The sequence below is a fragment of the Podarcis filfolensis genome (assembly GCF_964270895.1).
Source record: "Podarcis filfolensis genome assembly, chromosome: 11".
Classification (NCBI taxonomy): Eukaryota; Metazoa; Chordata; class Lepidosauria; order Squamata; family Lacertidae; genus Podarcis; species Podarcis filfolensis.
In genome coordinates this window covers 15,175,073-15,200,922 of record NC_139613.1, presented here as the reverse complement: position 1 = coordinate 15,200,922, position 25,850 = coordinate 15,175,073, and the positions used below count along the sequence as shown (strand labels likewise).

General features: G+C 46.2%; 1 protein-coding gene across 3 annotated transcripts; it reads left to right on the top strand.

Annotated features, from left to right (window-relative positions):
• Nucleotides 1-8,720: 8,720 nt before the first annotated feature.
• RAX (retina and anterior neural fold homeobox) lies at nt 8,721-20,677 on the top strand. 3 transcript variants are annotated; one of them, XM_083576386.1, is made up of 3 exons: nt 8,721-9,543; nt 12,597-12,838; nt 19,783-20,677. In XM_083576386.1, the coding sequence occupies exons 1-3, from the start codon at nt 9,246-9,248 to the stop codon at nt 20,233-20,235; spliced, it is 993 nt and encodes a 330-aa protein (XP_083432512.1). In that variant the 5' UTR covers nt 8,721-9,245; the 3' UTR covers nt 20,236-20,677. The 3 variants fall into 3 exon arrangements, with proteins under 3 accessions (XP_083432512.1, XP_083432514.1, XP_083432513.1); XM_083576388.1 differs by having other exon boundaries at nt 12,621-12,838; nt 19,783-20,658; XM_083576387.1 differs by having other exon boundaries at nt 12,597-12,826; nt 19,783-20,658.
• Nucleotides 20,678-25,850: the final 5,173 nt, after the last annotated feature.

Sequence of the window (25,850 nt, the reverse complement as noted above, 5' to 3'; positions counted from 1 at the left end):
AACAGGACATCATCGTTTTTATGGAAGGCACTCTTCCTCCAAATACTATGTGATCGACTGAAATTCAACCGGCGCAACTCCCTGCCCTTATGGAGAATGTGCTAATGAAGACAAGGACCTCACATTCCTATCTCTGCTCAGACAAGGAACTCAGTGAGTGACACGTCCACGGCCCAAGCATGGGCATGGTCATCGGCGTGCATTGGGGGCCACGTCATAAAAGTCACTGCAAAACAGTCAAGAGCCAGCTTAGTAGAAATCAAACAGGAGCTGCTTCTGTGCCTTTAACAGCTGACTTTACCCAGAATTCCAGAAAACCCAGTAAAGTGTTTCTTGACGTGGAATTGAAGCTATGGCAGGCATAGACAAACTCGGTCCTCCAGATGTTTTGAGACTGCAATTCCCATCATCCCTGACCACTGGTCCTGTTAGCTAGGGATGATGGGAGTTGTAGTCCCAAAACATCTGGAGGGCCGAGTTTGCCTCTGCCTTAGCTATGGGGAAACCTTCCCCTACTCGAGTCATGCATGTCAAGCTGCTTTTTAAGGCTACACAGCTACAATGGCCAGCTATAAAATTGGCAAGCCCATTTTTGTTTCTCTCAGACTCTCCCTTATTTATTTTGGAGGTGTGTTTAAAAAAAATAATTACAAAGTACAATACACTTAGAACACTGCCTGCAAATGCAAAAGACTAAAGCCAAGGTTGCAATGCATTGTTATTAAGGTTTGGTATTCGTAGTGTATGAGAGAAGGGTTATAGATGTACATTTTGAAGTGTTGGATCCCCCATATCCACTCCCTTAGATAGGGTCCAAAATTTTGTTCCTCTGCAAACACACATACACACTCACAACAGCTGAAGAGCAGCAGCGCATAGCATCCAGAAGAGTCTGTGCTGGCCTAGCCCCCACTTGCCCCTCTGAAAAATGCCGTGGCTTTTATTGCACACATTGATATGTAATATGTGCACACGGGTGTATCTCTGCCAGGGATGGCTGCTATATCAAAGGAAGCAAGCAGAGCTCAGAAGAAGAAGAAGAAGAAGAAGAAGAAGAAGAAGAAGAAGAAGAAGAAGAAGAAGAAGAAGAAGAAGAAGGTGGTCTTACTGGTGTTCCATCACATGGGAGCTGCCGGCTGCTGCCGCCAAAGGAACAACAACACAACCCCGGATTTTCATTCTTCTTACCGCTAATAGGATCGCTGGAGCTCAGAGCCGTCATCCCATCAAGATAAACGTCTCGGGTGCCCACTTTTAAGCAATCTGAATTCAATTAGGCTAATTGGAAAACAAGTAAAGAAGGATTGCATTAATGTAGCTTTACTGTGTGAAACTCAAAAACCTCATGGGAGAAATGAGGGGGGTGGGGAGATTTGACAAATAAGTTGTGGTGCTTCGTTCATGAAAGACAGAGGTTGGCTTGGCAGCCTCACACTCTTCCTCCTTTCTGGGCTCCTGTGCATTCATTAACACTGGGTGTCCTCTCACAGTGGTGGCTGGTAAAATGGGGTTTGGTGGAGAAGCCAAGGAGGTCTCTTTCTTCTGGTCAATTTCTTCTGGTCTTCTTCCAATTGTCATCCCTTGCATAGATGCCGTAAACACCTAAGTAAAAGCATGGAAAAGGCTTTGCCCCACTTTGCCCTGGATACTAGCCCTCCTAGCCCCCTCCTCATCTCTTTTGAGCTTCATCCCTGGTCCTGAATGGGGCAACTGTGCCTCTGAAGGACCAGGTGCGCAGCCTGGGAGTCATTTTTGACTCACAACTGTCCATGGAGGCGCAGGTCAGTTCTGTGTCCAGGGCTCCATCTGGTACATTGGCTGAGCCCCTACCTGCCTGCACGCTGTCTCATCAGAGGGGTACATGCTCTGGTTATCACCCGCTTGGACTACTGCAATGCACTCTACGTGGGACTGCCCTTGAGGGTGACTCAGAAACTACAACTAATCCAGAATGTGGCATCTGGACTGGTGATTGGGAAATGCCACTGAGACCATATAACACTGGTCCTAAGAGATCTACATTGGCTTCCAGTACATTTCCAAACTCAGTTCAAAGTGTTGGTGCTGACCTTTGAAGCTCTAATGGCTTTGACCCTTTATACCTGAAGGAGCATCTCCACCTCCATCATTCTGGCAGTTCCCTCATTGTGAGAAGTGAGGTTACAGGGAACCAGGCAGAGGGCCTTCTTGGTACTGGCACCAGCCCTGTGGAACAGCCTCCCATCAGATTTCAAGGAAATAAACAGTGATATGACTTCTAGAAGACTTCTGAAGGCAGCCCTGTATCGAGAAGTTTTTAATGTTTGATGTTTTATTGTGGTTTTAGATTTTGCTGGAAGCTCCTCAGAGTGGCAGGGGCAATCCAATCAGAGGGGTGGCATATAAATATTATTATTATTCATCCCAAAGTGCCTTCAGGCTCTAATTTGGGTTTTCTTTTTTAATGTTTATTTATATTTTATTGGTTTTGGTACAAAATTACACAAACAGAAAATGATAACCATAGAGATACAGTTCATTAAACTCACGTTCAACCCTACTATCTGCATACAGTGGTACCTCGGGTTACATACGCTTCAGGTTACAGACTCCACTAACCCAGAAATATTACCTTGGGTTAAGAACTTTGCTTCAGGATGAGAACAGAAATTGTGCTCCAGTGGTGCGGCGGCAGTGGGAGGCCCCATTAGCTAAAGTTAAGGTTAGCTAAAGGTTAAGAACAGTTTCAGGTTAAGAGTGGACCTCCGGAACGAATTAAGTTCTTAAGCCAAGGTACCACTGTACAGCACAGCAAAGGAAGGTGATGTGTGTGTCTCCTCCATCCTATTTTGCACCCCGTCCTCCATTTTATATTTAAGCAGGGCAGGCAGGTTCACAGCCTCTCCATCAGCATCAGTGTGACCCTCAATCTGCCAGAATGACTGTTAGCCATTCTTGCCAATGGAACTTCTCTGTCCAGTAGCATATCTGGGACAAAGAACAAGGAAAGGCTCCTGCATTCAAAATAAGCTCTCCACTGGCATCTGCCTGGCCAAACAGAATAATGGACAATTAGATGGACCTAGATGGTGTGATGCAGCACAGCTCCTTTCGCTGTTGCTGGTGGCAGGCAGCTAGGCAGACCAATCTGCAACCCAGACCAGAGAGGCAGGGCAAACCACGATTGGCTGTGTTTCCTCTAAGCTTTTGCCTGCATGCTGCTAAGGGGCTTATAGTCTTTTGTTTTCCCAGAGTTAATTCTTTTTACCCGTTGCCCTGCACTCCCTAATGCTGCCAGGCAAGGTTACCTTTTATCGAGCCCATTTTGTGTGTGTGTGTGTGTGTGTGTGTGATGGCAAAACAGAAGGGAACTGGGTGAAAGAGGAAGGAGTCAAGTTAGCAGCATCGTGGAGGCAGCAGAGAACACACTCAAAGCAGTCAGCAGGGGAGTCATTGCGCCACTTAAAATTGCATGTGTCTTCCCAAGGAACTCTGTTAGTGACAGTGGTGCAAAGTTCCTAATGCCTTGTCATTTGGACTGGGGCGTTTTAACAGGCATTCCACCTGTGCTACTCCCTGAGCATACAAGGTAACACCAACTCCCAAAGCCCTAGGCTTCTCCTGACTGGAGTTAAGGTGCCACAGTGAAAAAGGCCCTGTCTCACTTAGGTGGCAAGTGGTGAGAAATACCTGCTCCTGGTCAGTGTAGACATGGCTAGTTGAACAAATAGTCAGTACAGTGGACGCTCGGGTTGCAAATGTGATCCGTGCGGGAGGCACGTTCGCAACCCGCAGCGTTGCATCTCGCATGTGTGGGTCGCGATTTGGCACTTCTGCGCATGCGCAAAGCGCAATTTAGTGTTTTTGCACATGCGCAAGTGCCGAAACCCGGAATTAACCCGTTCCGGTACTTCCGGGTTCGGCGCAACCCGAAAACGCACAACCTGAAGTGTCTGTAACCCGAGGTATGACTGTGTAATGTATGATGTTCTAAAACTTATACCTTGTTATAAAATTGTACGTTGTATAATGACGCTTCATTTGTTCATCCTTTGAAAAACCATCTTTGATGGCAAATAACCCATTCCCCACACACTTTTCCAAATGTGTGTTTAATGTAACATGTAGCAGCCATCTGATCTGTGATGGCTTCTTCACATGTAGGATCCATCAAGGGATGAGCCCAGAGCGAAACAGGTGTGTAGTTGAGTCCTTATGCAGAGCTTCTTGTGTTGTTCTCAAAGGAGAACATAGGAAGCTGCCTTAAACCAAACCAGAGCTGCCATTATTTTTTCAGCAGCTTCAGAACTCAGCAACTCAAAGAACCTGGTGCTGGCTCCTGCCTGAAGCTGTTTGTTCTGGGTGCTGCAAGCTCAATCCAGGCTGCTACATTTCCTTAAGACACTGTGCAAGATGATAAAATGATACAGTGGCTGTCAGTCCAGTATATCTGAAGGAGCATCTCCACCCCCATCATTCGAGGGCCTTCTGGTGGTTCCCTCACCGCAAGAAACCAAGTTACAGGGAACTAGACAGAGGGCCTTCTTGGTAGTGGCACCTGCCCTGTGGAACGTCCTCCCACCAGATGTCAAAGAGAAAAACAACTACCAGACTTTTAGAAGACATCTGAAGGCAGCCCTGTTTAGGGAAGCTTTTAATGTTTAATAGATTACTGTATTTTAATATTATGTTGGAAGCCGCCCGGAGTGGCTAGGGAAACCCAGCCAGATGGGTGGGGTATAAATAAATTATCATCATCATCATCAGTGAGGTACCAGCAACTTCTGGGCATTGCAGTTTCACAGGGCAGCGGATGGCCTCTGGAACAACAGCCTACCAATGTGCTGATCAATTGTTACAACAGGAAGACACTGCCTAAATAACACACACACAGAGAAAGAGAGACCCTGAATCTTACCACTCCAAGTACCTCCACTGCTTATCTTCAAAATACTTTCCCTCCTTAGAAGCCAACTTTCCCCTAAAGCCTATTTAAAGATCTCAGTCTCCAGTCTCAAAACGGAGTGGAAACGGAAGTATGTGTTTGCCTACGTCTGTCCCTTAATCCCTATGCTTCACCCACTGTCAACTTCATTTTTAAGTAGCCAAGGGGGGAAGTTGCCCCCCCCATCCACAAATAATATCGAAAAGCATTGAAAGTACTCTGAAGCCTGCCACCCGCAATGTCCTATTTACGGGGTATTTTTTACCCATGATTCCCCCCCCAAAAAAAAAGCTCAACAATTTTGATTTCCTGGAAAAAGCTGCCACCATCCTGACTATGCACATGTTTCTAAGCTCCTCAATCCCCACCTCAGAGGCAAAATTTAGACTGTAGACTCCTCAGGGCAGAGAGCTGTCTGTGATTTTAACATTTGTTTACAGATTGAGCTGGAGTATTGCAGGGTGGTACTATGACTACTAGTAGTAATAGTGGTAGCAGCAGTAGTAGTAATAGCAGAAAGCGGCTTCAGAGCTAACATTGGCCAGATTCTTTAAGTGTCTCTTTCTTTAAGATTTGCTCTTCCCCTTGTTCCACACATTGATTCCCCCCCCAAAAAAAGTAAAATCTAAATTCACCCCCACATGTTGATACCTTCACACACATACCTTCGCACAATTAACATCTTTCTGAAGCTGCTGCATATCTTCATTTTCGTGAACAGATCCTTCGAAACATAACGGTTTGCATTTGTTATATTAATATGTGATAAATAAATTGTGGGTTTATCTGCTTATTTATTCCCGGTTGTGCGATTTTATTTTATTACTTTATCCTATATATAATATATAATGTGTGTGTGTGTGTGTGTATGTTATATTCTTATTGTCCTTGTTATTTGTTTTCTGTTTTCTTTTTTTTTTAATAGATGTTTATTAGAATTTTACAACACATAAAAAACAGACAAATCTACACAAAAAACCAAAAAATACACGCTTAATAAAAAAGAAAAAGAAAAAGAATCCACTTTTAAATTTCAAGGTTCTATAACCCTCTTTCCTGACCTCCTCACATCTCCCTTTTTTGTGTTCCTCTTTATTCCGTCGAATTCAGCAAATTCTAACCCTCTTTCATATCTCATTTATAATTGTGTACTCCCACTTGTTATATCTCTAATTTCCCCTCTTTTTTAAATCCTTTTTTTCATACCTCTTTTAACTATATCCCAAATGCCGTGTTACCTTTAGATCCCACATCATTTTAACATTCAAACAATTTACTATATTTCTGTAGATAATCTTTAAACTTTTTCCAGTCTTCTTCCATCAACTCTTCTCCCAGGTCTCGAATTCTGCCGGTCATTTCTGCCATCTCCATGTAGTCTATCACTTGCATCTGCCATTCTTCCATGGTGGGCAAATCTTGTGTCTTCCAATATTTAGCGAGAAGTATTCTTGCTGCTGTTGTTGCGTACATAAAAAATGTTCTGTCTTTCTTTGGCACCAATTGGCCGACTATGCCCAAAAGGAAGGCCTCTGGTTTCTTAGGAAAGGTAAATTTAAATCCCTTCTTCAGTTCATTATAGATCATTTCCCAGTAAGCCTTAACCTTTGGGCACGTCCACCAAAGGTGAAAGAATGTTCCCTCAGCTTCTTTACATTTCCAACACTTGTTGTCAGGCAGGTGATAAATTTTTGCAAGCTTGACTGGGGTCATGTACCACCTGTAAATCATTTTCATAATATTCTCCTTTAAGGCATTACATGCCGTAAACTTCATACCGGTGGTCCACAACTGTTCCCAGTCAGCAAACATAATATTATGACCTAGATCTTGCGCCCATTTGATCATAGCTGATTTGACCGTTTCATCCGTTATTTGTTTTCTGTTTTCTACCTGTAATGAGGTTTCTGCGACCAGATGCTTGATTTGCAACGGTTTTGTATTTTGGAAATACTGAGTAAAGAGAATAGGAATGATTCAGTCTGAAGGAAACTGAAGGAATCGACACAGATCGGTGTTGGCAGCCCTTATCCTTAATTTCAACCCAAAGCACACACTTGTGAGTTTAAGCCTAACAATAATGACGACGACAAAAGGTCAGGAAATGGACCATCAGCAATAAAGGCGTGCGTGTTTCTGAGCAAAGTGCCTTTCCCCTTCCAGCTGATAAATCCCAGGAGAGTCAGCGGCTGTGGCTGCCTCCTTGATTCCACACTTGTTGTAAGAGCGGATTGACTCCGTTCAAATGGTCTTTCTGCGTCTGGAATCCTGCCATTCAGACTCACCGACGGCAGCGCCCGCCGCAGAAACAGCTCCGTTTGCAGAACTCTTTTTTAAGCACATCGGATCAGCGCTAGAAATGTAGGGCCAGAAACGGGACAGAACAACAGACACAAAATCCAGCTGGTTGGGCAGTCGCAAGAAAATAAGTTTATTTCATTTATTCAAAGCCGGGAAGGAAAAACAAGGAGTGGTTAATAGGCGCGGCAAATCGATTAATGCCTTAACTGCGGATTAAGCGGTTACATTTTAAATAGGATTTTAAGCGGAGTTCCCCCCCCCCCCGGAACGATATCATACCCCTGAGTCCTCTCTGCATAACATCTTTCAATCCCGCGCTGGGAACGAGGTCCTTGCAAAAAAGAACAAGCGGTTCCTCGTCCTTTAGACAAGGAGCCAAAAAGACGCCGTCGAAGCCAACGGGGTGAAATCGAATTAAAACCCCACAGTCCTGACCTGGACGGCTCCTTCAATCGCTGTCTTCGTCCGATAGCCCTTCCTGAGACTTGCCCAATTTATTTCAATTAACTAAGTTTGATTGCCTTTAATTAATTAACAGTCTGCGAGGGGAGGGAGAGAGAAACCAGATAAACCACCAGGCGCCTTTCTAGCAAAACGACCTCCATCCTTTCGTTAAACTCCACAGATTTCAAGAGAGGGCTTCTTGGAAAGTCTTTCAAGATTAGGGAGAAGCTGCGCCCCTTCCACGATTCCTCCTCCCCCCGCCGCACATTCAGATCCTAATCTGACAAGACTCCCAGACGAGATCCCTAGGCCCCTAGATAGCTCCTCCTTTGACAAAGAAATCCTCTTGTTCCCGTTCGCAGGAGGAGATTTTCTAAAAGTGTGTTTGTGGAACAGGGCATAGTCAGCGTGGCTAGTAGCCTTCGCTGCTCCTCTCCGTGAATTTGTCCCTCTTTTAAAACCCACTTGTTTTTAAGACGTGCGTGAGCTCCCAAATGCCTCCTGGAAACTTTGCTGTGCTCCTCCCTCCCTCTGCAACCGCCTGGTCCGTTTGAAACAAGTTTTTTGCCCTTTTAAAAAGCAAAAATAAAACCTCTTTTCCTTTTTTTAATAATTTTTTTAAATTAAATTTTCCCTTTTACAAATTCGCCATCTCAAACATTATTCACAAATTTCAACTTTCTGGACTTCCACCAGCTTCTCCACCAATCATCCATATTTTCCATTTTTACGCATTCTCTATATTTCGTATTGCCATTTAATATTATCCTTTCAATTCTACTTAATAAAACCTCTTTTCCTTGCCCGTCGGAAGTTGAGACCTCCCCGAAACCCTAGCAAAAAACAAAACAAAACCGCGTCCACTCCTCAGCCTCCCTCGACGGCGACCGTTTCTCTCTGGCTGCTTCCTCCCCGCTGGTCAGTTTCCTCGAAGGGCCGCCCTTCCCGTCGAGGGGAGGAGCCTGAGGCGAAGGAGAGCCCCCACCCCCGTTAATTCAGGTGCCTCCGGCCCCCAAGTCGCACAAAGCCCCCGGGAGACGGAGCGCACGGGAGCACGCAAGCAGCAGCGCCCGCGGGACTCCGACGGGACGCACGTCTGCCGCGCCTCTCCCAGGCAGGGCTGGTGGCGTCGCTGCGCGGGCGAGCTCCTTGCTCTGCCCGGGGAAAGGTCACTCCAATCCTGGCCGCTGATCCTCGGCCGTCCGAGGACGACCCGGCCCCGTCAGCTTGGAAGGAGACGGGAAGGGAGGCTGGGGCCGAGAGCCGCTTAGGCTCAGCGAGGACTCGCAAGCCGCCTTCGCCCGCTGCTGCCCTCTGACACAAGCAGATCCCGACGGGAGTTGGTCGCCTGAGGAGCCTCTCAAATCCTGCCAGCCGTCGGAAGGAGGAGAAGAAGAAGAAGGAGAAGGAGAAGCAGGGTCTCTCCGTCGTGCTCTTGTTGGACGGCTGAGCAAGGAAGGAGCGCGCATGGCATAGGGGAGCCCCCGGGGGTCCTTGGAAGGGGAGGATCGAGGGCTGTCCACCTCGCCCTCCCCCTCCCCACACCAGCCCCCTGCCCTGCCACCAGGAGAGCTCCATGCACCTGCAGCAAGGCTCCCTTCTGAACATGACCGACGGCGGCTTCTCCCTGACTGGGCACTTGGTGAGGAGCCACAGCGGAGGAGGGAACCCGTCGAGGCTCCACAGCATCGAAGCGATCCTGGGATTTACCAAAGAGGACCCGCTTTTGGGTGCCTTCCAAGCCCACGATGCCAGTGGCGGAGGCAGGCCCATGAAGGAGGGAGAGAAGCGCAGCCCCAGGGATTGCTTCTCCAAAATGCCAGCTGAGCAGCCTGGCCAGGGCCAGGAAGGGACCCCGGAAGAACACTTCGGAGGTAAGGCAGGGTGCGAGGGGTTTTTTTGGGGGGGTGTCAGGTCATAGTCCCCCACTTACTGGAGGAACCTGGTCCTCCTGTAGCTGCTGGGACCAGTGAAAGTGTGTGGTTCCTTTGCTTCAATTTGAAGGAGGCCCCCATTAACCCCCCACCCTTTGGAAGCAAGTTCAAATAACTTCCTCATTATTATTATTTTGGGAAGTACTTAATGATTGATGTCTTATTATGTTTGATGTATTATGTGCTGAAAGCCGCCCAGTGTGGCTGGGGTAAAAATAATAAAATTACTATTAAGAGAGGGGCACATTTTTTAAATGTGCACCTTTAAAATCAGTTAAGTGTTGGAGGGGATAACTGAAGAAGAAGAGGAGGAAAGCGTTTTAAAGATCAAGCATCTTTGTGAGACGCCTCAGACACAATAATTAAGATCAGCCAAGTTCCCTCTAAAAACCCCACTCTTTAAAAATCCCAAACACAGGGAGCTGCCTTACACAGAGTCAGACCATCAGACCATGGTCCATCTAGCTCAGTCTTGTCTACACTGACTGGCAGCCTCTCTCCAGGGCTTCCGAGAGGCGTCTCTTCCAGATCTCCCAGCTCTGCCTGCAGATCCCAGGTGATGGTGATGCTTTTCAAAGGAGCAACCTACTGATTGTGTCTTTGGCTGCTTGAGCAAACAGTGCCCAGGGTGTTCTGTAAATTGTACAACTTTAGAAAAGGCACTCTGGCATGCAAGGAAGGAAAGAGAGCATTTCCCAGAGCACAGCATGGCAAATTAAGGCAAGCGCACTGACACTGGAAACATTCACATGTCCCACTGAACTTAGTGAGGCTCCCTGCATGGGCTGTTAATGCCATTACAATGGCATTTTATACTGAAGTACGTATGTTGCCACGAACATGAGTTGGACCAAGCTGCAGGAAGCAGTGGAAGACAGGAGTGCCTGGCGTGCTCTGGTCCATGGGGTCACAAAGAGTCGGAAACGACTAAACAACAATGTATGTTGGGGACCAGATTTCCCAGGGAGGGATTCTCACCCTAAACTCATCTTCTTGAAGGCAAGTGCTCAGATTATTTCAGTGGGACTTGCTTCTGCACTAAGGGAGCTGTTTCCATTTTTGGGGGAATAGCCTTGGAGCTTAGGAGACAGAGAAACATGGTCTTGTCTGGTTCTTCAAGCTTGTTTTCTTATCTCATCTGGGGTTGCCACACTTGTGCGGCTTATTCCCAAATGGATCCATCAAATGGCACGGAACCAATGGACCAATACGCCTATGAGCTGTCCATTTTATCCAGGAGGTCCTCTCTCTGAGGGCTCCCACCTCTGCTCACGTTAGGAAGAGCTTAGCCAGTGTGACCACCCTTAGAACACTGTGTCCCATCCTGATCCCCACACCTCAAGAAGAGTTCCGTAGAGCTGGGAAAGAGTCAGACATGGGGCAAAAGCAAAACGATCACAGAAGCTGGAGCAACTCCCTTTATGACAAAGAGTTGGGGCATGATGAAGGTGTGCAAAATTGTGCAGGTTATGAAGAAAGTGGACGCAGAGATGTTCATTGGGGACATCCAATGAAGCTAAATCTTGGGACATTGGAAGTTCTTCTTCACTCAGTGCCTAGTTAAGATTGCACTTCCAAAAGATGCAGCGAAGTCCACCAACTTGCGTCACTTTAAAGGGGACTGGACAAATTTAGGGAGGACAAGGCTACTTGCCTTGTCAGCTATGTTTTTCCTCCACAGTCAGAGATTATATGCCTTTGAATTGCCTGGGGAGCACAAGTGCGAAGAGTGCCGTTGCACTCCTGCCTTACTCGCAAGCTTCTCGTGGGCATCTAGTTGGCTGCTGTGAGAACAGGGTGCTAGACTGGATGAAGTCTCATTGTTTTCTAGTCCCACCAGCCCATCAAATTCCAATCGCTTCCCCCGGGCTACATTGCACTTGTGTCATGTGAATCACGCCCCACTTGTGAGCATCTGGCTCAACACCATGGGAAGCGGTGGGAAAGCTGGCTTAGGCAGACTTTGCTCTAAGCCAGCAAGATGCAATCTCAGACCTTTCCAAAGCAGATGAGCGATGGTCCAAAAACAGCCATTGGAGAATGGTTCAGAATGGACTCTGTTTTACCAAGGGAATAGTACAATGCTGGGACGAAGGGGAAGGGAAGCATCAAGTTGTGCAGAGCAGTTGTGTGGATCAGTTTCCATTCATTTAGATTTTGATAGAATATTATTAACTCATAATAATATATAAATGACGGAGACCATGTATCCTTGGCTGGGCACAGAGCTGCTGAGTTCGGCATAACTCTGAGCAGCTCTGCACTGGATTGCTCCAGTCCAGATCAGAGCTAACGGACTTCAAAGCAACGAAATCAATGGCATTTGCATATATGTAATAGGTTTTAGGATCCAGGGTAAGGCTGCAAAAGGCAGAAACAGTAGCAATATCGACGTTGCTTTTAACACTGGATTTTATTTTGAAATAAAGTCAAAACTGAAGGCAACAGAAAGGAGGAACACACAGAAGGATACAGCAAGATCACTAATTAAGTAATGTGATTATATGGTGCTGATTAATAGAAATACATATTTTCTTTCTTGTAAAACACTTGAAGTCTTTTAAAAGATAAAGATCTATCTATCTATCTATCAATCTATCATCTATCTATCTATCTATCTATCTATCTATCTATCTATCTATCATCTATCTATCTATCATCCATCATCTATCTCTGTTCTCTGTGAAACCCGCTCAAAATGTTAAAACAAATGAAGACAAGAAGTCTGGATTTATTAAATTTGGAAGCAAATTATGTTGAAATCAGTGGTATATTTACGTTCACTCAAATGTGCTTAGCATCAGGTAGACATGCTGGTGTGATTCAGCTTGGCTGTCCAATTCTATGCATGCCTACTCAGAAGTAAGTTCTACTGATTTCAATGGGACTTACTCCCAGGTAAGGGTGTACAAGGTTACAGCCTTAAATCCATGAGCTCTGGCTCCATTTGTTGGTGGGTTGCCTCACCTCTCCTTCTTCTCCCCCCCTCCCAGACCCCTACTGCTCCAAACGCTCAGAGGAGTGCTTGAGTCCAGAGCTGGCCACCTGCAACAACAGCGACGGCAAACTGTCCGATGAAGACCAGCCCAAGAAGAAACACCGGAGGAACCGGACAACCTTCACCACCTACCAGCTGCATGAACTTGAGCGAGCCTTCGAGAAATCCCACTATCCCGATGTCTATAGCCGAGAGGAGCTGGCTATGAAGGTCAACCTACCTGAAGTGAGAGTCCAGGTAAAATGGCAGGTGGTCTTCTCTCCCTCCTCCTCCTTCTCCATCTAGCCACATGGTGAAATCTTGGACAGTTAATCCTCAGGTTCTCATCTTCATTAGAAGACCTCAGTCAAAAGCAGCCTTTCCCTGCTAATCCAGTAAAAGTCTCCCCCACCCCGGATATAATTTCAGACTTTGCATATGTAGTAAAGGATTTTCCTTAATCTGCCTTTTTTTAACACTTCAGACCACAATCTCTCTCTAATTATGAGTGTTTAGTTTCAGATACTCTGGCTAAGAGTTCTCCTAATCATGCAATGTCCAGCACAGGAGAAAGGTGTTGGTTGGTTTGCTGTCGTTTTGGTAGATCGTGCAATTTAAAATATAATTTACATTGATGTATGTGTTTTTAAACTTATTGGAAGTTCCCTATTTATTTATAGGGTACCACAGATTTTGGGGTAAGAGAGGGGGAGACAGAAAAGGAAAGGAGAAACTATAGTAAAATAAATAAATAAATAAATAAGCACCTTAGGTTAGTTTTAGTTTCCCAAGTATGTGACAATCAGGCTTAATTTTCAAATTCTTTGAATGCTCCAGAAATAGCATGTGCAATTGGCACCTCTTTCCATGTTCTTCCTGCTACAACCCTTTGCATGAAAGTTAGGGATTGGTTAAACAAGAACCAGCTTTCCTGCAATGTTTGAGTGAATCCCAAAGTCAATAGTGGTGATCTGTCATGGAACAGCCCCACTGAAGAAGATAACAATGGTTACCCAGACCTTGTTGCTGGTTGCAAAGGGGTCCCCATAACAGTTCAAGCTTCAGGACCCCCAAAAATGTAGGTCCACCACTGGCCTGGGATATGGAATAATATTATGTCATTTGAAATACAGCCTATGTAATCGGCACCTTAGCATCTAGCAATGCCCACAGAGAGGCAGGTTTTTCAAGCTCTTTTTGTTCATTTTCTTGCTTCCGAATTTGAATTTATTGCTCCATCTAGCCTCTACTTCCCTTTTCGGTGATAAGCTGTGGATGGGAGTGCAGGATTGCCTCCCATTTAAAGTCACACATCCCTTAAAATTTCCCAATGCAGCTGTAGATGTCAGCTCACTTGGTCCCCAGTCCTGGTGTGTGTGTGTGTGTCTGTCCCACTACTTCACCTGCTGAACGGCACACCTGGACAGTGCTGGATTACCAAAGAGGCAGAGTAGCTACCGGCCCATCAGCCCCGCAACTTTTAAGGGCCCTGTGACAAACAGATCAAAACAACATTGATTTGATCTTGAAAGAAAATTGGAACCAAGCTTTCTTAGTTGAATGTTATCATACTAGAGCAGGAGACCCCGAGATTTCAACTGCCTCAGGGTTTAATCCAGCACTGCACCTGGAGATCTGCTTGCTACAGCAGCTAAGGAAGGGGGAAGGCAACAGAAGTGGGAAGCTAGCAGGTGAGAAGGCCCAGAGCCGCCTCCTTTCCCGTTTCATGATAAACTTAAAGGCATGCGCCCAGTGTCCGAGGGAAGAGGTGGCAGTGCTTCATCAGGGCTTTGGTGTAAACTGAAGCCTATTGGGCCACCCCATTGGCTGAAGTGGAGGTAGAACTGATGTGCACCTTTTGCGCACATGGAGCTACTCACTCTGTCCTGGCTCCAAGACAAAGGGCAGTGCTCCCCTTCCTGATATGTCTAGAAGCCAACTGGACCAGCGGTTGAATTTTCCTGCAACACTGTAGACAAGAGAATGTCCTTCACAGCACATTTCTAAGCAGGAGCCCCATGTCATGAATTGCCCTGAGATCTACAGATGAGAGGTGGTCTACAAATATAATAATAATAATAGTAACAACAACAACAATAATAATAATGGGGCACACTTCCAGCAACTCCTTCAGCCACGCTGGTGCCCAACATATTGCTCTGCTTTCCTTTGGACCCCATCAGCAAGGCTGAGAGGAGAGCTCTGACTTCTGGGCAGCCCAGGACCTCCATACACACTGCCCAAGCTTGCACCCTGAACAGGCCACTTCAGTGCTGCTAATGCAGCAGTTTGACTTCACCCTTGGAAGCACACTCCATTGTCTCCTGAGACAGATGGATGTCAACAACACTGTGTGTCACACACAGCTCTGCCTTCCAACATCTCATGGTCCCTCTCCGCCTCTTAGCATCCAAAAAAGTCACTTCAGTCTACCTAATAGTTGGTTCGGCCCCATCTACGTGCAGTAACACCATGTATGCGTTGTGGTGCCTATAGGACTCTCGTGTATTCTTCCTTCCTACCCCTCCTTTGTTCAACATAGTGCTAAGCGGGGTATGTGTGCATGGAACAAGGTCTGCTTGAGCACTGAGACTTCTAGCCCCACATGCTGTTCCGGGTTCCCTCCATCCCAACCCTCTGGAGCAGATTTAGGGAGCATGCAAGAGGACACATAACAGCAGAAGAGCAGGATGTCCACTTGTGCAAGCAAGCAGACCTTATTCCGTGCATGCAACCATTGAGTTGAATCCTGTCCCATGTGTCCAACTTTGCAGCCTTTTCTCTGAAGGGCTGTTCAGTCCAAGCTCAGTTTGAAAATCTTTCGGAAGTGGACCAAGAAAGGCCTTGAAGTTGCCCATCAATAGTTAGAGAGCTCAGACAGCAGGCTGAGCAGGCACAGGTCACTTCCGCACTGCGGTGAGATGCATTGTATACTTCTATTGAAATTCCAGCAATTATTTCTAAATGTGTATCTATGCATATAGAACAGCACGTGCACCTTTTATGCAGATCTTTCCCCCTCTCTTGTGGTAATGCATAAGGAGCTGCTCTGTGGGGCGGGGGGAGAAGGGAGGAGCCCCTTGCCTGCTCCCCCATGTTCTCATTGGCGCAGCCTCCCACATGTTGGGGGCTGAAGTTCTGGCAAAGGGGAGTTTGCTGTACTTGAGCAGACTCCCACCTCACATCCCCCCGGTGAGATTTAGAACCCTGATCTCCCAGAGTTCTAAATCTGGCAGGGTCCTGCGCAAGTTAATGCGGAGCAAAAGCATATATATTTGCGGTGCAGCAACGAGCTAAGCTCTTTACGGTACCCGTGTTTTTCGCTAAATGAATTGCATTGTGAGAGCCTAATTTGTTTAGAGGAGGTTATGAAGGATTGCTGAAGAACTTTGCCGAGAAAGCAAAAGCCCCTCGATACACCCACTTCACAGAAATTGAGGGGAAGTGTCAAGTAGCAATATTTACCTCCTTATCGCATCGAGATCCTATTGTGGGTGGATACATATGGAGATATGTTTTTTTCCACCAAGGACTTAAAAGTATGGCACTTAACCTTAGCTGGATCCCACCAGTTGTAGAGTGTGTTGCAAAGAGGTGCATTCTCATGCATGTGTGAGTCTCCACCTTCGCGGCTTCTCAGAAACGTCAGTTCCCACCGAAAAGAAGAAAGTCGGGGATTTCTCCCCCCCCCACCCGCTTAATTGTAAGTGGGAGGTTTTTCGCAGGCTTAATGAAAGCTGAATGATCTGTAATCCCTGGATCACGAAAATGTTTGAGAAGCCTGAAATATTTACTAGTCATCTGTAAAAAGAAGAAGGAAAAAATCTGGGAGGGCTTCCAAAAGTGTGTGTGTTTGGAAAAAGCAGCCTCCAAAAACCAGCACTAATTTTATCCCTTCTAGTGGGTAATGAGAGCAGATTTGGGTTTATGGACTAAGGGGAATTATTTGATGGGGAGCATGAGACAGAACTGCCTGCAGGGGGTTTCTTTTTTAACCCGTCAAGTTTGAATTAACTAAGGGAGCTCAGGGCTTGGTATGGGTTTTAAAGGATTTTGGCCAGCATCTAAACTCAGAAAGTATATGAGAGAGAAGCTCTTTTTCTTTGGGCAATCAAATAGTGCTGGTTGACTTTCAGTGAAAGGCAGTTGGAAGGCAAAATTCTACTATTAAAGCACCCTTGGGATCTCATTTACTTAAATGAAAACAGGGTCCTGCAGCACCTTGTGATTATTTAGGCTTCAAGACAAATTACTGTGATTTGGCTGTTTACTAATGAGCTAGTTTCACAAGTCTCATTTAATATACAGTGGTACCTCTAGTTAAGAACTTAATTCGTTTCGGAGGTCCATTCTTAACCTGAAACCGTTCTTAACCTGAAGCACCACTTTAGCTAATGGGGCCTCCCGCTGCTGCCACGCTGCAGGAGCACGATTTCTGTTCTCATCCGGAAGCAAAGTTCTTAACCCGAGGTACTATTTCTGGATTAGCGGATTAGCGGAGTCTGTAACCTGAAGCGCCTGTAACCTGAAGTGTCTGTAAATTGAGGTACCACTGTACAAGAGATATATTTTCACATATCTGAAAACTCATTGAAAATTGCATGGAATGTGCATTTTCATCTACACCCAACTCTGCGGTGGCCAAGTTTATATATACACTTTTCAATTTTTTAAAATTAATTTTCCAGATTATTACAAATCAAACCAATTTATATTAATTTAATACATTTTCTTAAAATCAAGTTTCCCACTGCTGTTCCAAACATATGATCATCATCATTTCCTCACATAGCCGCATCATTTCTTATTTAGAGTCCAGTTTACATCCTTCACTTGCCGTTAAACCATTCTTCCAGCTGGCCACTTTTTTCACCTTACAAACAGCACCTCGGTTACATCTTATAAATAAACAATGCATTTCACAATATGCATTGTTGTTCTGGACCTGGTGTGCTGGGAGAATTAATTACTATCTTCCATTGTTCCTCTTTCCGAAGTAACAAACAGAATAACATAGCATCAGCTACACCAGGCATAGGCAAACTTGGCCCTCCAGATGTTTTGGGACTACAACTCCCACCATCCCTAGCTAACAGGTTCAGTGGTCAGGGATGATGGGAATTGTAGCCCCAAAACATCTGGAGGGCCGAATTTCCCTGTTCCTGAGCTACACACATCCTTATCATTATATAGGGGAGGACAGGAAAAAGGAGACCATTTGAAAACCATAAGAAAGCATAAGAAAGCACAAATCACCTTATACTCCACCTTCTTTTCCCCACCGTTGAAAGGATTCTCAAGCTTCAAAGAAAACATTCGGATACCTTCAAAAAGCCAAGCCCTGTCCTTTTGGCAGCTGACTGATTGCAGCCTATTAGCATATGTCGGTCCAAGAGCACCTCTTAATTAATGCCAAGTGTCCGAATTATGGAGGAACAAACCACAAATCATGCTGGAGACGGAGGATCATCCATGGCAGGGACACACTCCCAGGTCACACACCCCTCTGCCTTTCAAGTTGGCAGACACGGGCTTGAGCGGCACAGTGGGGTGCAGTGAGCTCCCCAGACCCCACTGGGGAACATAGCCAGGATTTTTGCCTCATAAATTTTGGTTTCCTCTGCCTGAACCTTTTCGCTGCTCACTGAAGGACCCCTCTATTGCAAGGGCTGCCTGGTCCAAGTCCAGGTTAACGAAGCTGCAGGAGGGAGAGCAGGAGGGGCTCATCAACAGTTTAGCACCTGCATGGTTGACTGAATAGGCTCACAGCTCACCACATCACAGCGTTTCCTGAGCCGTATCCCTGAGCTGCATTATAGGTAAAAGTAAAGGGACCCCTGACCATTAGATCCAGTCATGACCGAATCTGGGGTTGCGGCACTCATCTCGCTTTATTGGCCAAGGGGGCCGGCGTACAGCTTCCAGGTCATGTGGCCAGCATGACTAAGCCGCTTCTGGTGAACCAGAGCAGCACACGGAAACACCATTTACCTTCCCGCCGGTGCGGTACCTATTTATCTACTTGCACTTTGACGTGCTTTCAAACTGCTAGGTTGGCAGGAGCAGGGACCGAGCAATGGGAGCTCACCCTGTGGCGGGGATTCGAACCGCCGACCTTCTGATCGGCAAGCCCTAGGCTCTGTGGTTTAACCCGCAGCGCCACCCGCATCCCTGAGCTGCATTATATTTCTACTTAAATTACAGGGGTTGTAATTTGTTATGGTGAACATCCTATGAGCATTGCAGCTTGCCAGATGAAATGACCCCCTCCTGTCCTCACCCCGTGTCCTGTTCTGGGGTTCTCCCCATTTCCCCCCAGAGCCAAATTCAGGGGGTGAGAGGGAGGAGAGAGAGAAAGTCCCATTGCACAGGCAGAGGTTCTTGCAGCAGGTTTGTACTGACGGGACTCCTTGGGTGATTCCTTGCTTATTGTTTCCAAATCTGCATCTATGCCTATAAATTAGCGCGTGTGGATTTTAGGCAAAATCATGTTTTCCTTTGCATTCTCATTTTTTGAATGCATTGTCACTGGCTCAAGGTGGCCAATGTTGATTTGTGTATGATGTCTTTGTGTGAGGGAGATCAAAAGCAGGAAAAGCTTCCTTACGTAGAATGTTGTTGTTTAGTCGTTTAGTCATGTCTGACTCTTTGTGACCCCATGGACCAGAGCATGCCAGGCACTCCAGTCTTCCACTGCCTCCTGCAGTTTGGTCAAACTCATGCTGGTAGCTTTGAGAACACTGTCCAACCATCTCGTCCTCTGTCATCCCCTTCTCCTTGTGCCCTCAATCTTTCCCAACATCAGGGTCTTTTCCAGGGAGTCTTCTCTTCTCATGAGGTGGCCAAAGTCAGTGGCGTAGCGTGGGGGGTGCCGGGGGGGGCCGGCCGCACCGGGCGCAACATCTGGGGGTTAGGGTTAGGGGGCGCAAATCCACAGGTTAGGGGGCGCAAATCCACGGGTTAGGGGTGCAAATTACTTGCCTTGCCCCGGGTTCTGACAACCCACGCTACGCCACTGGCCAAAGTACTGGAGCCTCAGCTTCAGGATGTGTCTTTCCAGTGAGCACTCAGGGCTGATTTCCTTCAGAATGGATCGGTTTGATCTTCTTTTATGTAGAATAGGATGTCTCTATTTTCATCTGAGAAATGTTGGAAGGTATGTGTCTGCTTTGTATTTATGTGGTTTTCCCTTTTCCCTTTAGGTTTGGTTTCAGAACCGGAGAGCCAAGTGGCGGCGTCAAGAGAAGCTGGAGGTGACATCCATGAAGTTGCAGGATTCCCCCATCCTCTCCTTCAACCGCTCACCTCAGCCCTCTGCCATCGGGACCATCGGCAGCAACTTGCCCCTGGACTCGTGGCTGAACCCACCCATGCCCAACACCAGCCCCCTGCAGACGTTGCCAGGATTCGTGGCTTCCCCACAGAGCCTCCCCAGCAGCTACACCCCTCCCCCTTTCCTAAACTCTCCCCCCATGGGACACACCTTGCAACCCCTAGGAGCCATGGGGCCTCCACCGCCTTACCAGTGCGGGACAAACTTTGTGGACAAATTCCCGCTGGAAGAGGTGGACCCCCGTAACACCAGTATTGCTGCGTTGAGGATGAAGGCGAAGGAGCACATCCAGTCCATTGGGAAACCGTGGCAGACAATATGAGGGGGGAGATCTCTGGCCCATGTGGTTTGTGAGAAAGGCTCCCCTTGCTGCACCTTTGGAAAGTGGTCTCATCCCTTAGATCTTATGTTCTGGACAGATAAGCAAAGACTATTGCTGTTAAGAGTGCCCCCTCGTCCTGTGTTGTAGAAGGGACCTGAGCATTAAACAGAAATTGTTCTGCACCTACCTACCCACTGACCATCCCCTTAATCCTCCAATTTAGCCACTGCAATCTTTGTGTTCTTCCCCACCTTTGGCACAAGACTTAGGGCTTGGTTCTAGCTTTGCTTTGATTGTTGTATTTCTTCTTTTTTTAATGATCTAATCATCCAATATCCCTGACTCATTGGCTGGATTACAGTAGAGGTGACGAAGAAGCAGGAAAATGTTGTATCCTTCCTAGGGACGTTTTGTAACATTAAAGCACACATATTTTCAGACAGGACGCTGGGGTTGTTAATTCTGTATCTATTACTTATGGTTTGTTAATTCTAAATCTGTTGACTGTGGTTTTCAGCAGCCCTCTGGACCATCAAGGTTTGGTTTTAGTAACCTAAATCAGTAAGCAGGTCATCACATATTATTATTATTCATTCCATTTCTATACTGTTTTATATTTAAAGGGGGGGCGGACTCAAAGCGTTTTACAACACACTAAAACACCAAATAAAACCATGCAGGAGAAAACGTGACTGAATAAAGTCAAATATAAAGTATACACCCAAAGCAACATTAGAAGGAAACTAAAATGTTATATGAAAGATTTCAAAATAAACCATTGCGAAGGAGGTCCGCTACAGAATGCACGTTTAATGCAGAAAAGTTAACAAAAAAATATATATCTTAAAACATTTCAAAAGAAGACACTACTAAAGGAAGTCAAATATAAAATGCACATTTAAAGCAGCATAATTAACAAGAGAGTACGTTATCATAAGCATAGAGCGTATCTGCTGCATTCCTGCCAATGGTGGCTCGTTTCACCTGTTCCTAGGTACAAGGAAATAACCTGTGAACATTTGTTCTGATCAACCTCACTTTAAAATGTCAATAATAATAATAATAATAATAGCCCACCCATCTGACTGGGTTGCCCCAGCAACTCTGGGCAGCTTCCAACATATATAAAAATATAATTAAACATTTTTTTAAAAAAATCCCTATACAGGGCTGCCTTCAGATGTCTTCCAAAGTTTGTATAGTTACTTATTTCCTTGGCTCGGTGGATGCATAAGGGATGTTGCATGTGATGCATTTGTACTTAACTAACCCTGCGCCCTGCCGATACTGCTCAGAGACGCGGGTGGCACTGCGGGTTAAACCACAGAGCCTAGGACTTGCCGATCAGAAGGTCGGTGGTTCGAATCCCCGTGACAGGGTGAGCTCCCCTTGCTCGGTCCCTGCTCCTGCCAACCTAGCAGTTCAAACGCACGTCAAATTGCAAGTAGATAATTAGGTACCGCTCCGGTGGGAAGGTAAACGGCGTTTCCGTGCGCTGCTCTGGTTCGCCAGAAACGGCTTAGTCATGCTGGCCACATGACCCGGAAGCTGTACACAAGCTCCCTTGGCCAATAAAGCGAGATGAGCGCCGCAACCCCAGGGTCAGTCACAACTGGACCTAATGGTCCTTTACCTTTAACCCTGCACCCTGCCAATACTGCTGGGCTCTAACTCCCATCTTCCCCCAGCCAATGGTCAAGGATGATGGGAGCTGTAGTCCAATAGCCTATGGAAGGCACTTTGTTTCCTGCCCTTGCGCTAAAGGGCCAAAGGCATGTTCTCTTTGGGAAACTGGATGAATGAGTGCACCTTGAAGATGAGCAGATAATTGCTACTTGAGGCCTGAATGGATTTTGTCCCTCTCCCACAGGGCAAAGTTGACTTGCACCTGGGAGAAGGGGACATTGGCTTCTGCCTTGATCATGAGGTTTGGCTCTCATGTGCTTAGACCACCTCAATGGTTCTGCTAGAGTACTGATTCTCTGTTAGCTTGTTCCTGGTCTATGTTTATAGCATAAGATACCATGACATAGACTTGGATCCATAGTTTTCATGCTCCTTGCATTCAGGAAACACTTCCCAAGTTGACACCTGTCACGGCAGGATTCTGGGGCAGTGCAAAGGATTCTGGGGAACACGCTAGGCCACACAGCCGGTATGCAAAGAACACTGCCTGGCCTCAACCAAGGAGCATGTTCTTGGAATTGCACCAACTCACCAATGGACTCCTCCAAGATTCAGCTGGTAAAGCCAGGGCCCTAGACAGCACATGCTACCAATCATTCTTGAAAAAATAGGTGGTCCTTCCTAGCTGCCATGGGAGACTTGATGCAAAGAATTTACTTTGAGCTTTAACAAAGGTAATATTTTACCAGGCATTTGTTGTCTGAAGAATCATTTTAATTTCATTGGCAGGATCAAGAGATATCTGCAGATGGTTTGTGATACCGTATTATTTCCGTGTATAAGACGACCCCTTTTTTGGGGACTCACTAGCTAAGCAGTTTTCTGCCTGTTGTTGTTTAGTCGTTTAGTCGTGTCCGACTCTTCGTGACCCCATGGACCAGAGCACGCCAGGCACTCCTGTCTTCCACTGCCTCCCACAGTTGGGTCAAACTCATGTTGGTAGTTTCGAGAACACTGTCCAACCATCTCGTCCTCTGTCGTCCCCTTCTCCTTGTGCCCTCCATCTTTCCCAACATCAGGGTCTTTTCCAGGGAGTCTTCTCTTCTCATGAGGTGGCCAAAGTATTGGAGCCTCAGCTTCAGGATCTGTCCTTCCAGTGAGCGCTCAGGGCTGATTTCCTTCAGAATGGATAGGTCTGATCTTCTTGCAGTCCACGGGACTCTCAAGAGTCTCCTCCAGCACCATAATTCAAAAGCATCAATTCTTCGGTGATCAGCCTTCTTTACGGTCCAGCTCTCACTTCCATACATCACTACTGGGAAAACCATAGCTTTTAGTTTTCTGCCTAGCCCAGCACTATGTACTCTGACTGGCTTTCCAAGATCTCAGGCAGAAGTTCTTCCCACCAGCTGCTCCTGTCAACTGGAGTCATCCAGGACTGTACTGGAGACCCCTTGCAAGTGAAGCATGTGCCGGATTACTGAAGGGTGGTTAGGGATGGATGAAGCAGTTCATTTTTGTCCATGTTACCGCCACATGTGTTCCCTCAAAAGCATGGGCGTTGACAGCCCTGTACATGTGCTTCCGCTTGTGCAAAGAGCTTTTCCTTTTTCTCCTCCCCCTCAGTGCCCCCTGTGCCTCCCCCAAATTGCTGAGAGAACCCCCAGAACATGTAGAGGAGAGGAGAATAATTCTGTCTAGCAAGCTGATATGCTTGAGCAGATGGCATATTTCTAATAGTGTGACATTAAATTCCACCCACTGCGTACAATACACTGTGCATCTTATGTGTGTGTGTGTGTGTGTGTGTGTGTGTGTGAGAGAGAGAGAGAGAGAGAGAGAGAGAGAAATTAACCAGTTGCCCACTTTCAGTATTTTACTCCTGCCCTAGAAAAATTCCCGCATCCTCCCATGTTCAAAAGTCCATTCTGCCTCATTTCCGCACTAATCTGCCATTTTGTTCACCAGCTAACAGTGGTTCTCAACCTGTGGGTCCCCAGATGTTGTTGGACTACAACTCCCATCATCCCTGACCACTGGTCATGCTGGCTGGGCATGATGGGAGTTGTAGTCCAACAACATCTGGGGACCCACAGGTTTAGAAACACTGAGCTAGGGGCTGTGTCCCTGCTCACCTGCTCCCACCTCTAACAAACCTCCAAGATCTTGTCCTTCACACCCCATGCAATTAATAAACTCACTTTTCACCTTCCCCACCCCATTTCTGAAGCCACTTCTTTCTTCTATATCTCTGCAGCTCCACCTTGCACCCCTGTTTTCGCCTTCACCTCCACTCCCTCCTTTTGTGCAACCTCCTCCCACTTTGCACACAAACCACCCCATGAAAACCTCCTGTATCCTCCTCTTTGCACACATTGCAACTGCTAAGCACCCTTTCCCACTTCTGTCCAGTTATGAAGCCACCCCCTGCTCCTATTTTTCAGGCCCTTTCATGCTGCTGCTTTCATCTTCAAGCCCATTCCCATACCCCCTACTGCATCCTCTTTCTTGCACCTCATGGTGCACCCATTCCACTCTCCTTTTTTCTCCATGCTCATTACTTTTCTCAACTCCCCCTTGCACACAGATTTGTTTTCATGCCTCCTCCTCCTGTTCTTCAGCTTCCTTGGTACCCACCCACCCATGCTGATATATGTTACTGTATCTTTAAGATGAACAGAACCTTAAAAGCAAGACTGTCCATTAGCTTGTTCAATTAAAGAAGGCTCCGTTCAGCTGATGGACATTGTGTATATATATATATATATATATATATATATATATATATGGGCGTCTGCATGTTAATAAAATATCTCTTCTATATTACTACAATGCAGCTGGAACTTCGTGTTGAAGACAATTGAGGCAGCAGTAAAACTGCTAGCACATTTGCAGAGCTAAGCAGGGTCCAGGGTGGTTTCAAATTGGATGGGAAACCAGCCTGGATAGTAGCTTAGTTGATTAGAGCATGGTGGTGATAACACCAAGGTTGCAGGTGCGCTCCCAGTAAGGGACAGCTGCATATTCCTGCATAGCTGAGGGTTGGATTAGGTCAGGCATGGCCAAACTTGGCCCTCCAGATGTTTTGGGACTACAACTCCCATGATCCCTAGCTAGCAAGACCAGTGGTCAGGGGTGACATACAGGTTTGCCCCCTGAGAAGAGGGAATGGTGAGTGGTCTCATGATGAATGGCCAGGGCGGTTGTAAGGATGCCCCTCTTAATTGGCCACATTTAAAGGGCATTTGACAAATTCATGGAGGATAGATATGGGCAAATCTCTGTTTCTCTCAGTTTCTCATTCTTTCAATCTTACGTCCAGTCCTCCAAATTTCTACATAAGTTTCTGGTGTGTCTGTGTGTGTATGAATGATTTTTCCTATTTTTTGTATGTAAAAATTTTATTTTTGTAGGATTGATTATGTAATTTCTATATTGCTTAATGTATTAAGGATACCACCAAGCGGTGTGCAAAAAACTGAAGCAACAACTTATGCGGTCCTGCCTAATATACACATTTTTGCAATATACACATTTTCCCCTGGTGTAATGTGACTCTGGGTGTTACTTTCATGAACATGTCCATTTATATGCACACTTTAACCAAACATGTACATTCTGGGCACTTATTATCTGCCTTGCAAAATTCGTAGAAGTGTGAATTTCACTGAGTTTTAGTTCATGAACAGTTCTAAAAAGTGTGAGTCGGGTAGGTCACCTTTAAATGTGAACTGGATAAAAATTCCCCATGGCTAGTAACCAAGACATCTGCATCCCACCTCCAGAATTGCTCATGCCCTGTGTTTGGGCTTCTAGTTGGTCTGAACCAAGAAAGTTCTCTTCTTACGATGTACAGGGAGGGGGGTGGAAATCAGTGTTCGATGTTTACATTTGGTCTGTGAGGATTCTTTAAAAATTACCACAAAATTAAAACAAACCACATTCCCTCTTTTTTTTATTTAGGAAGTCCTCTTAGCCGCTGTCCATCT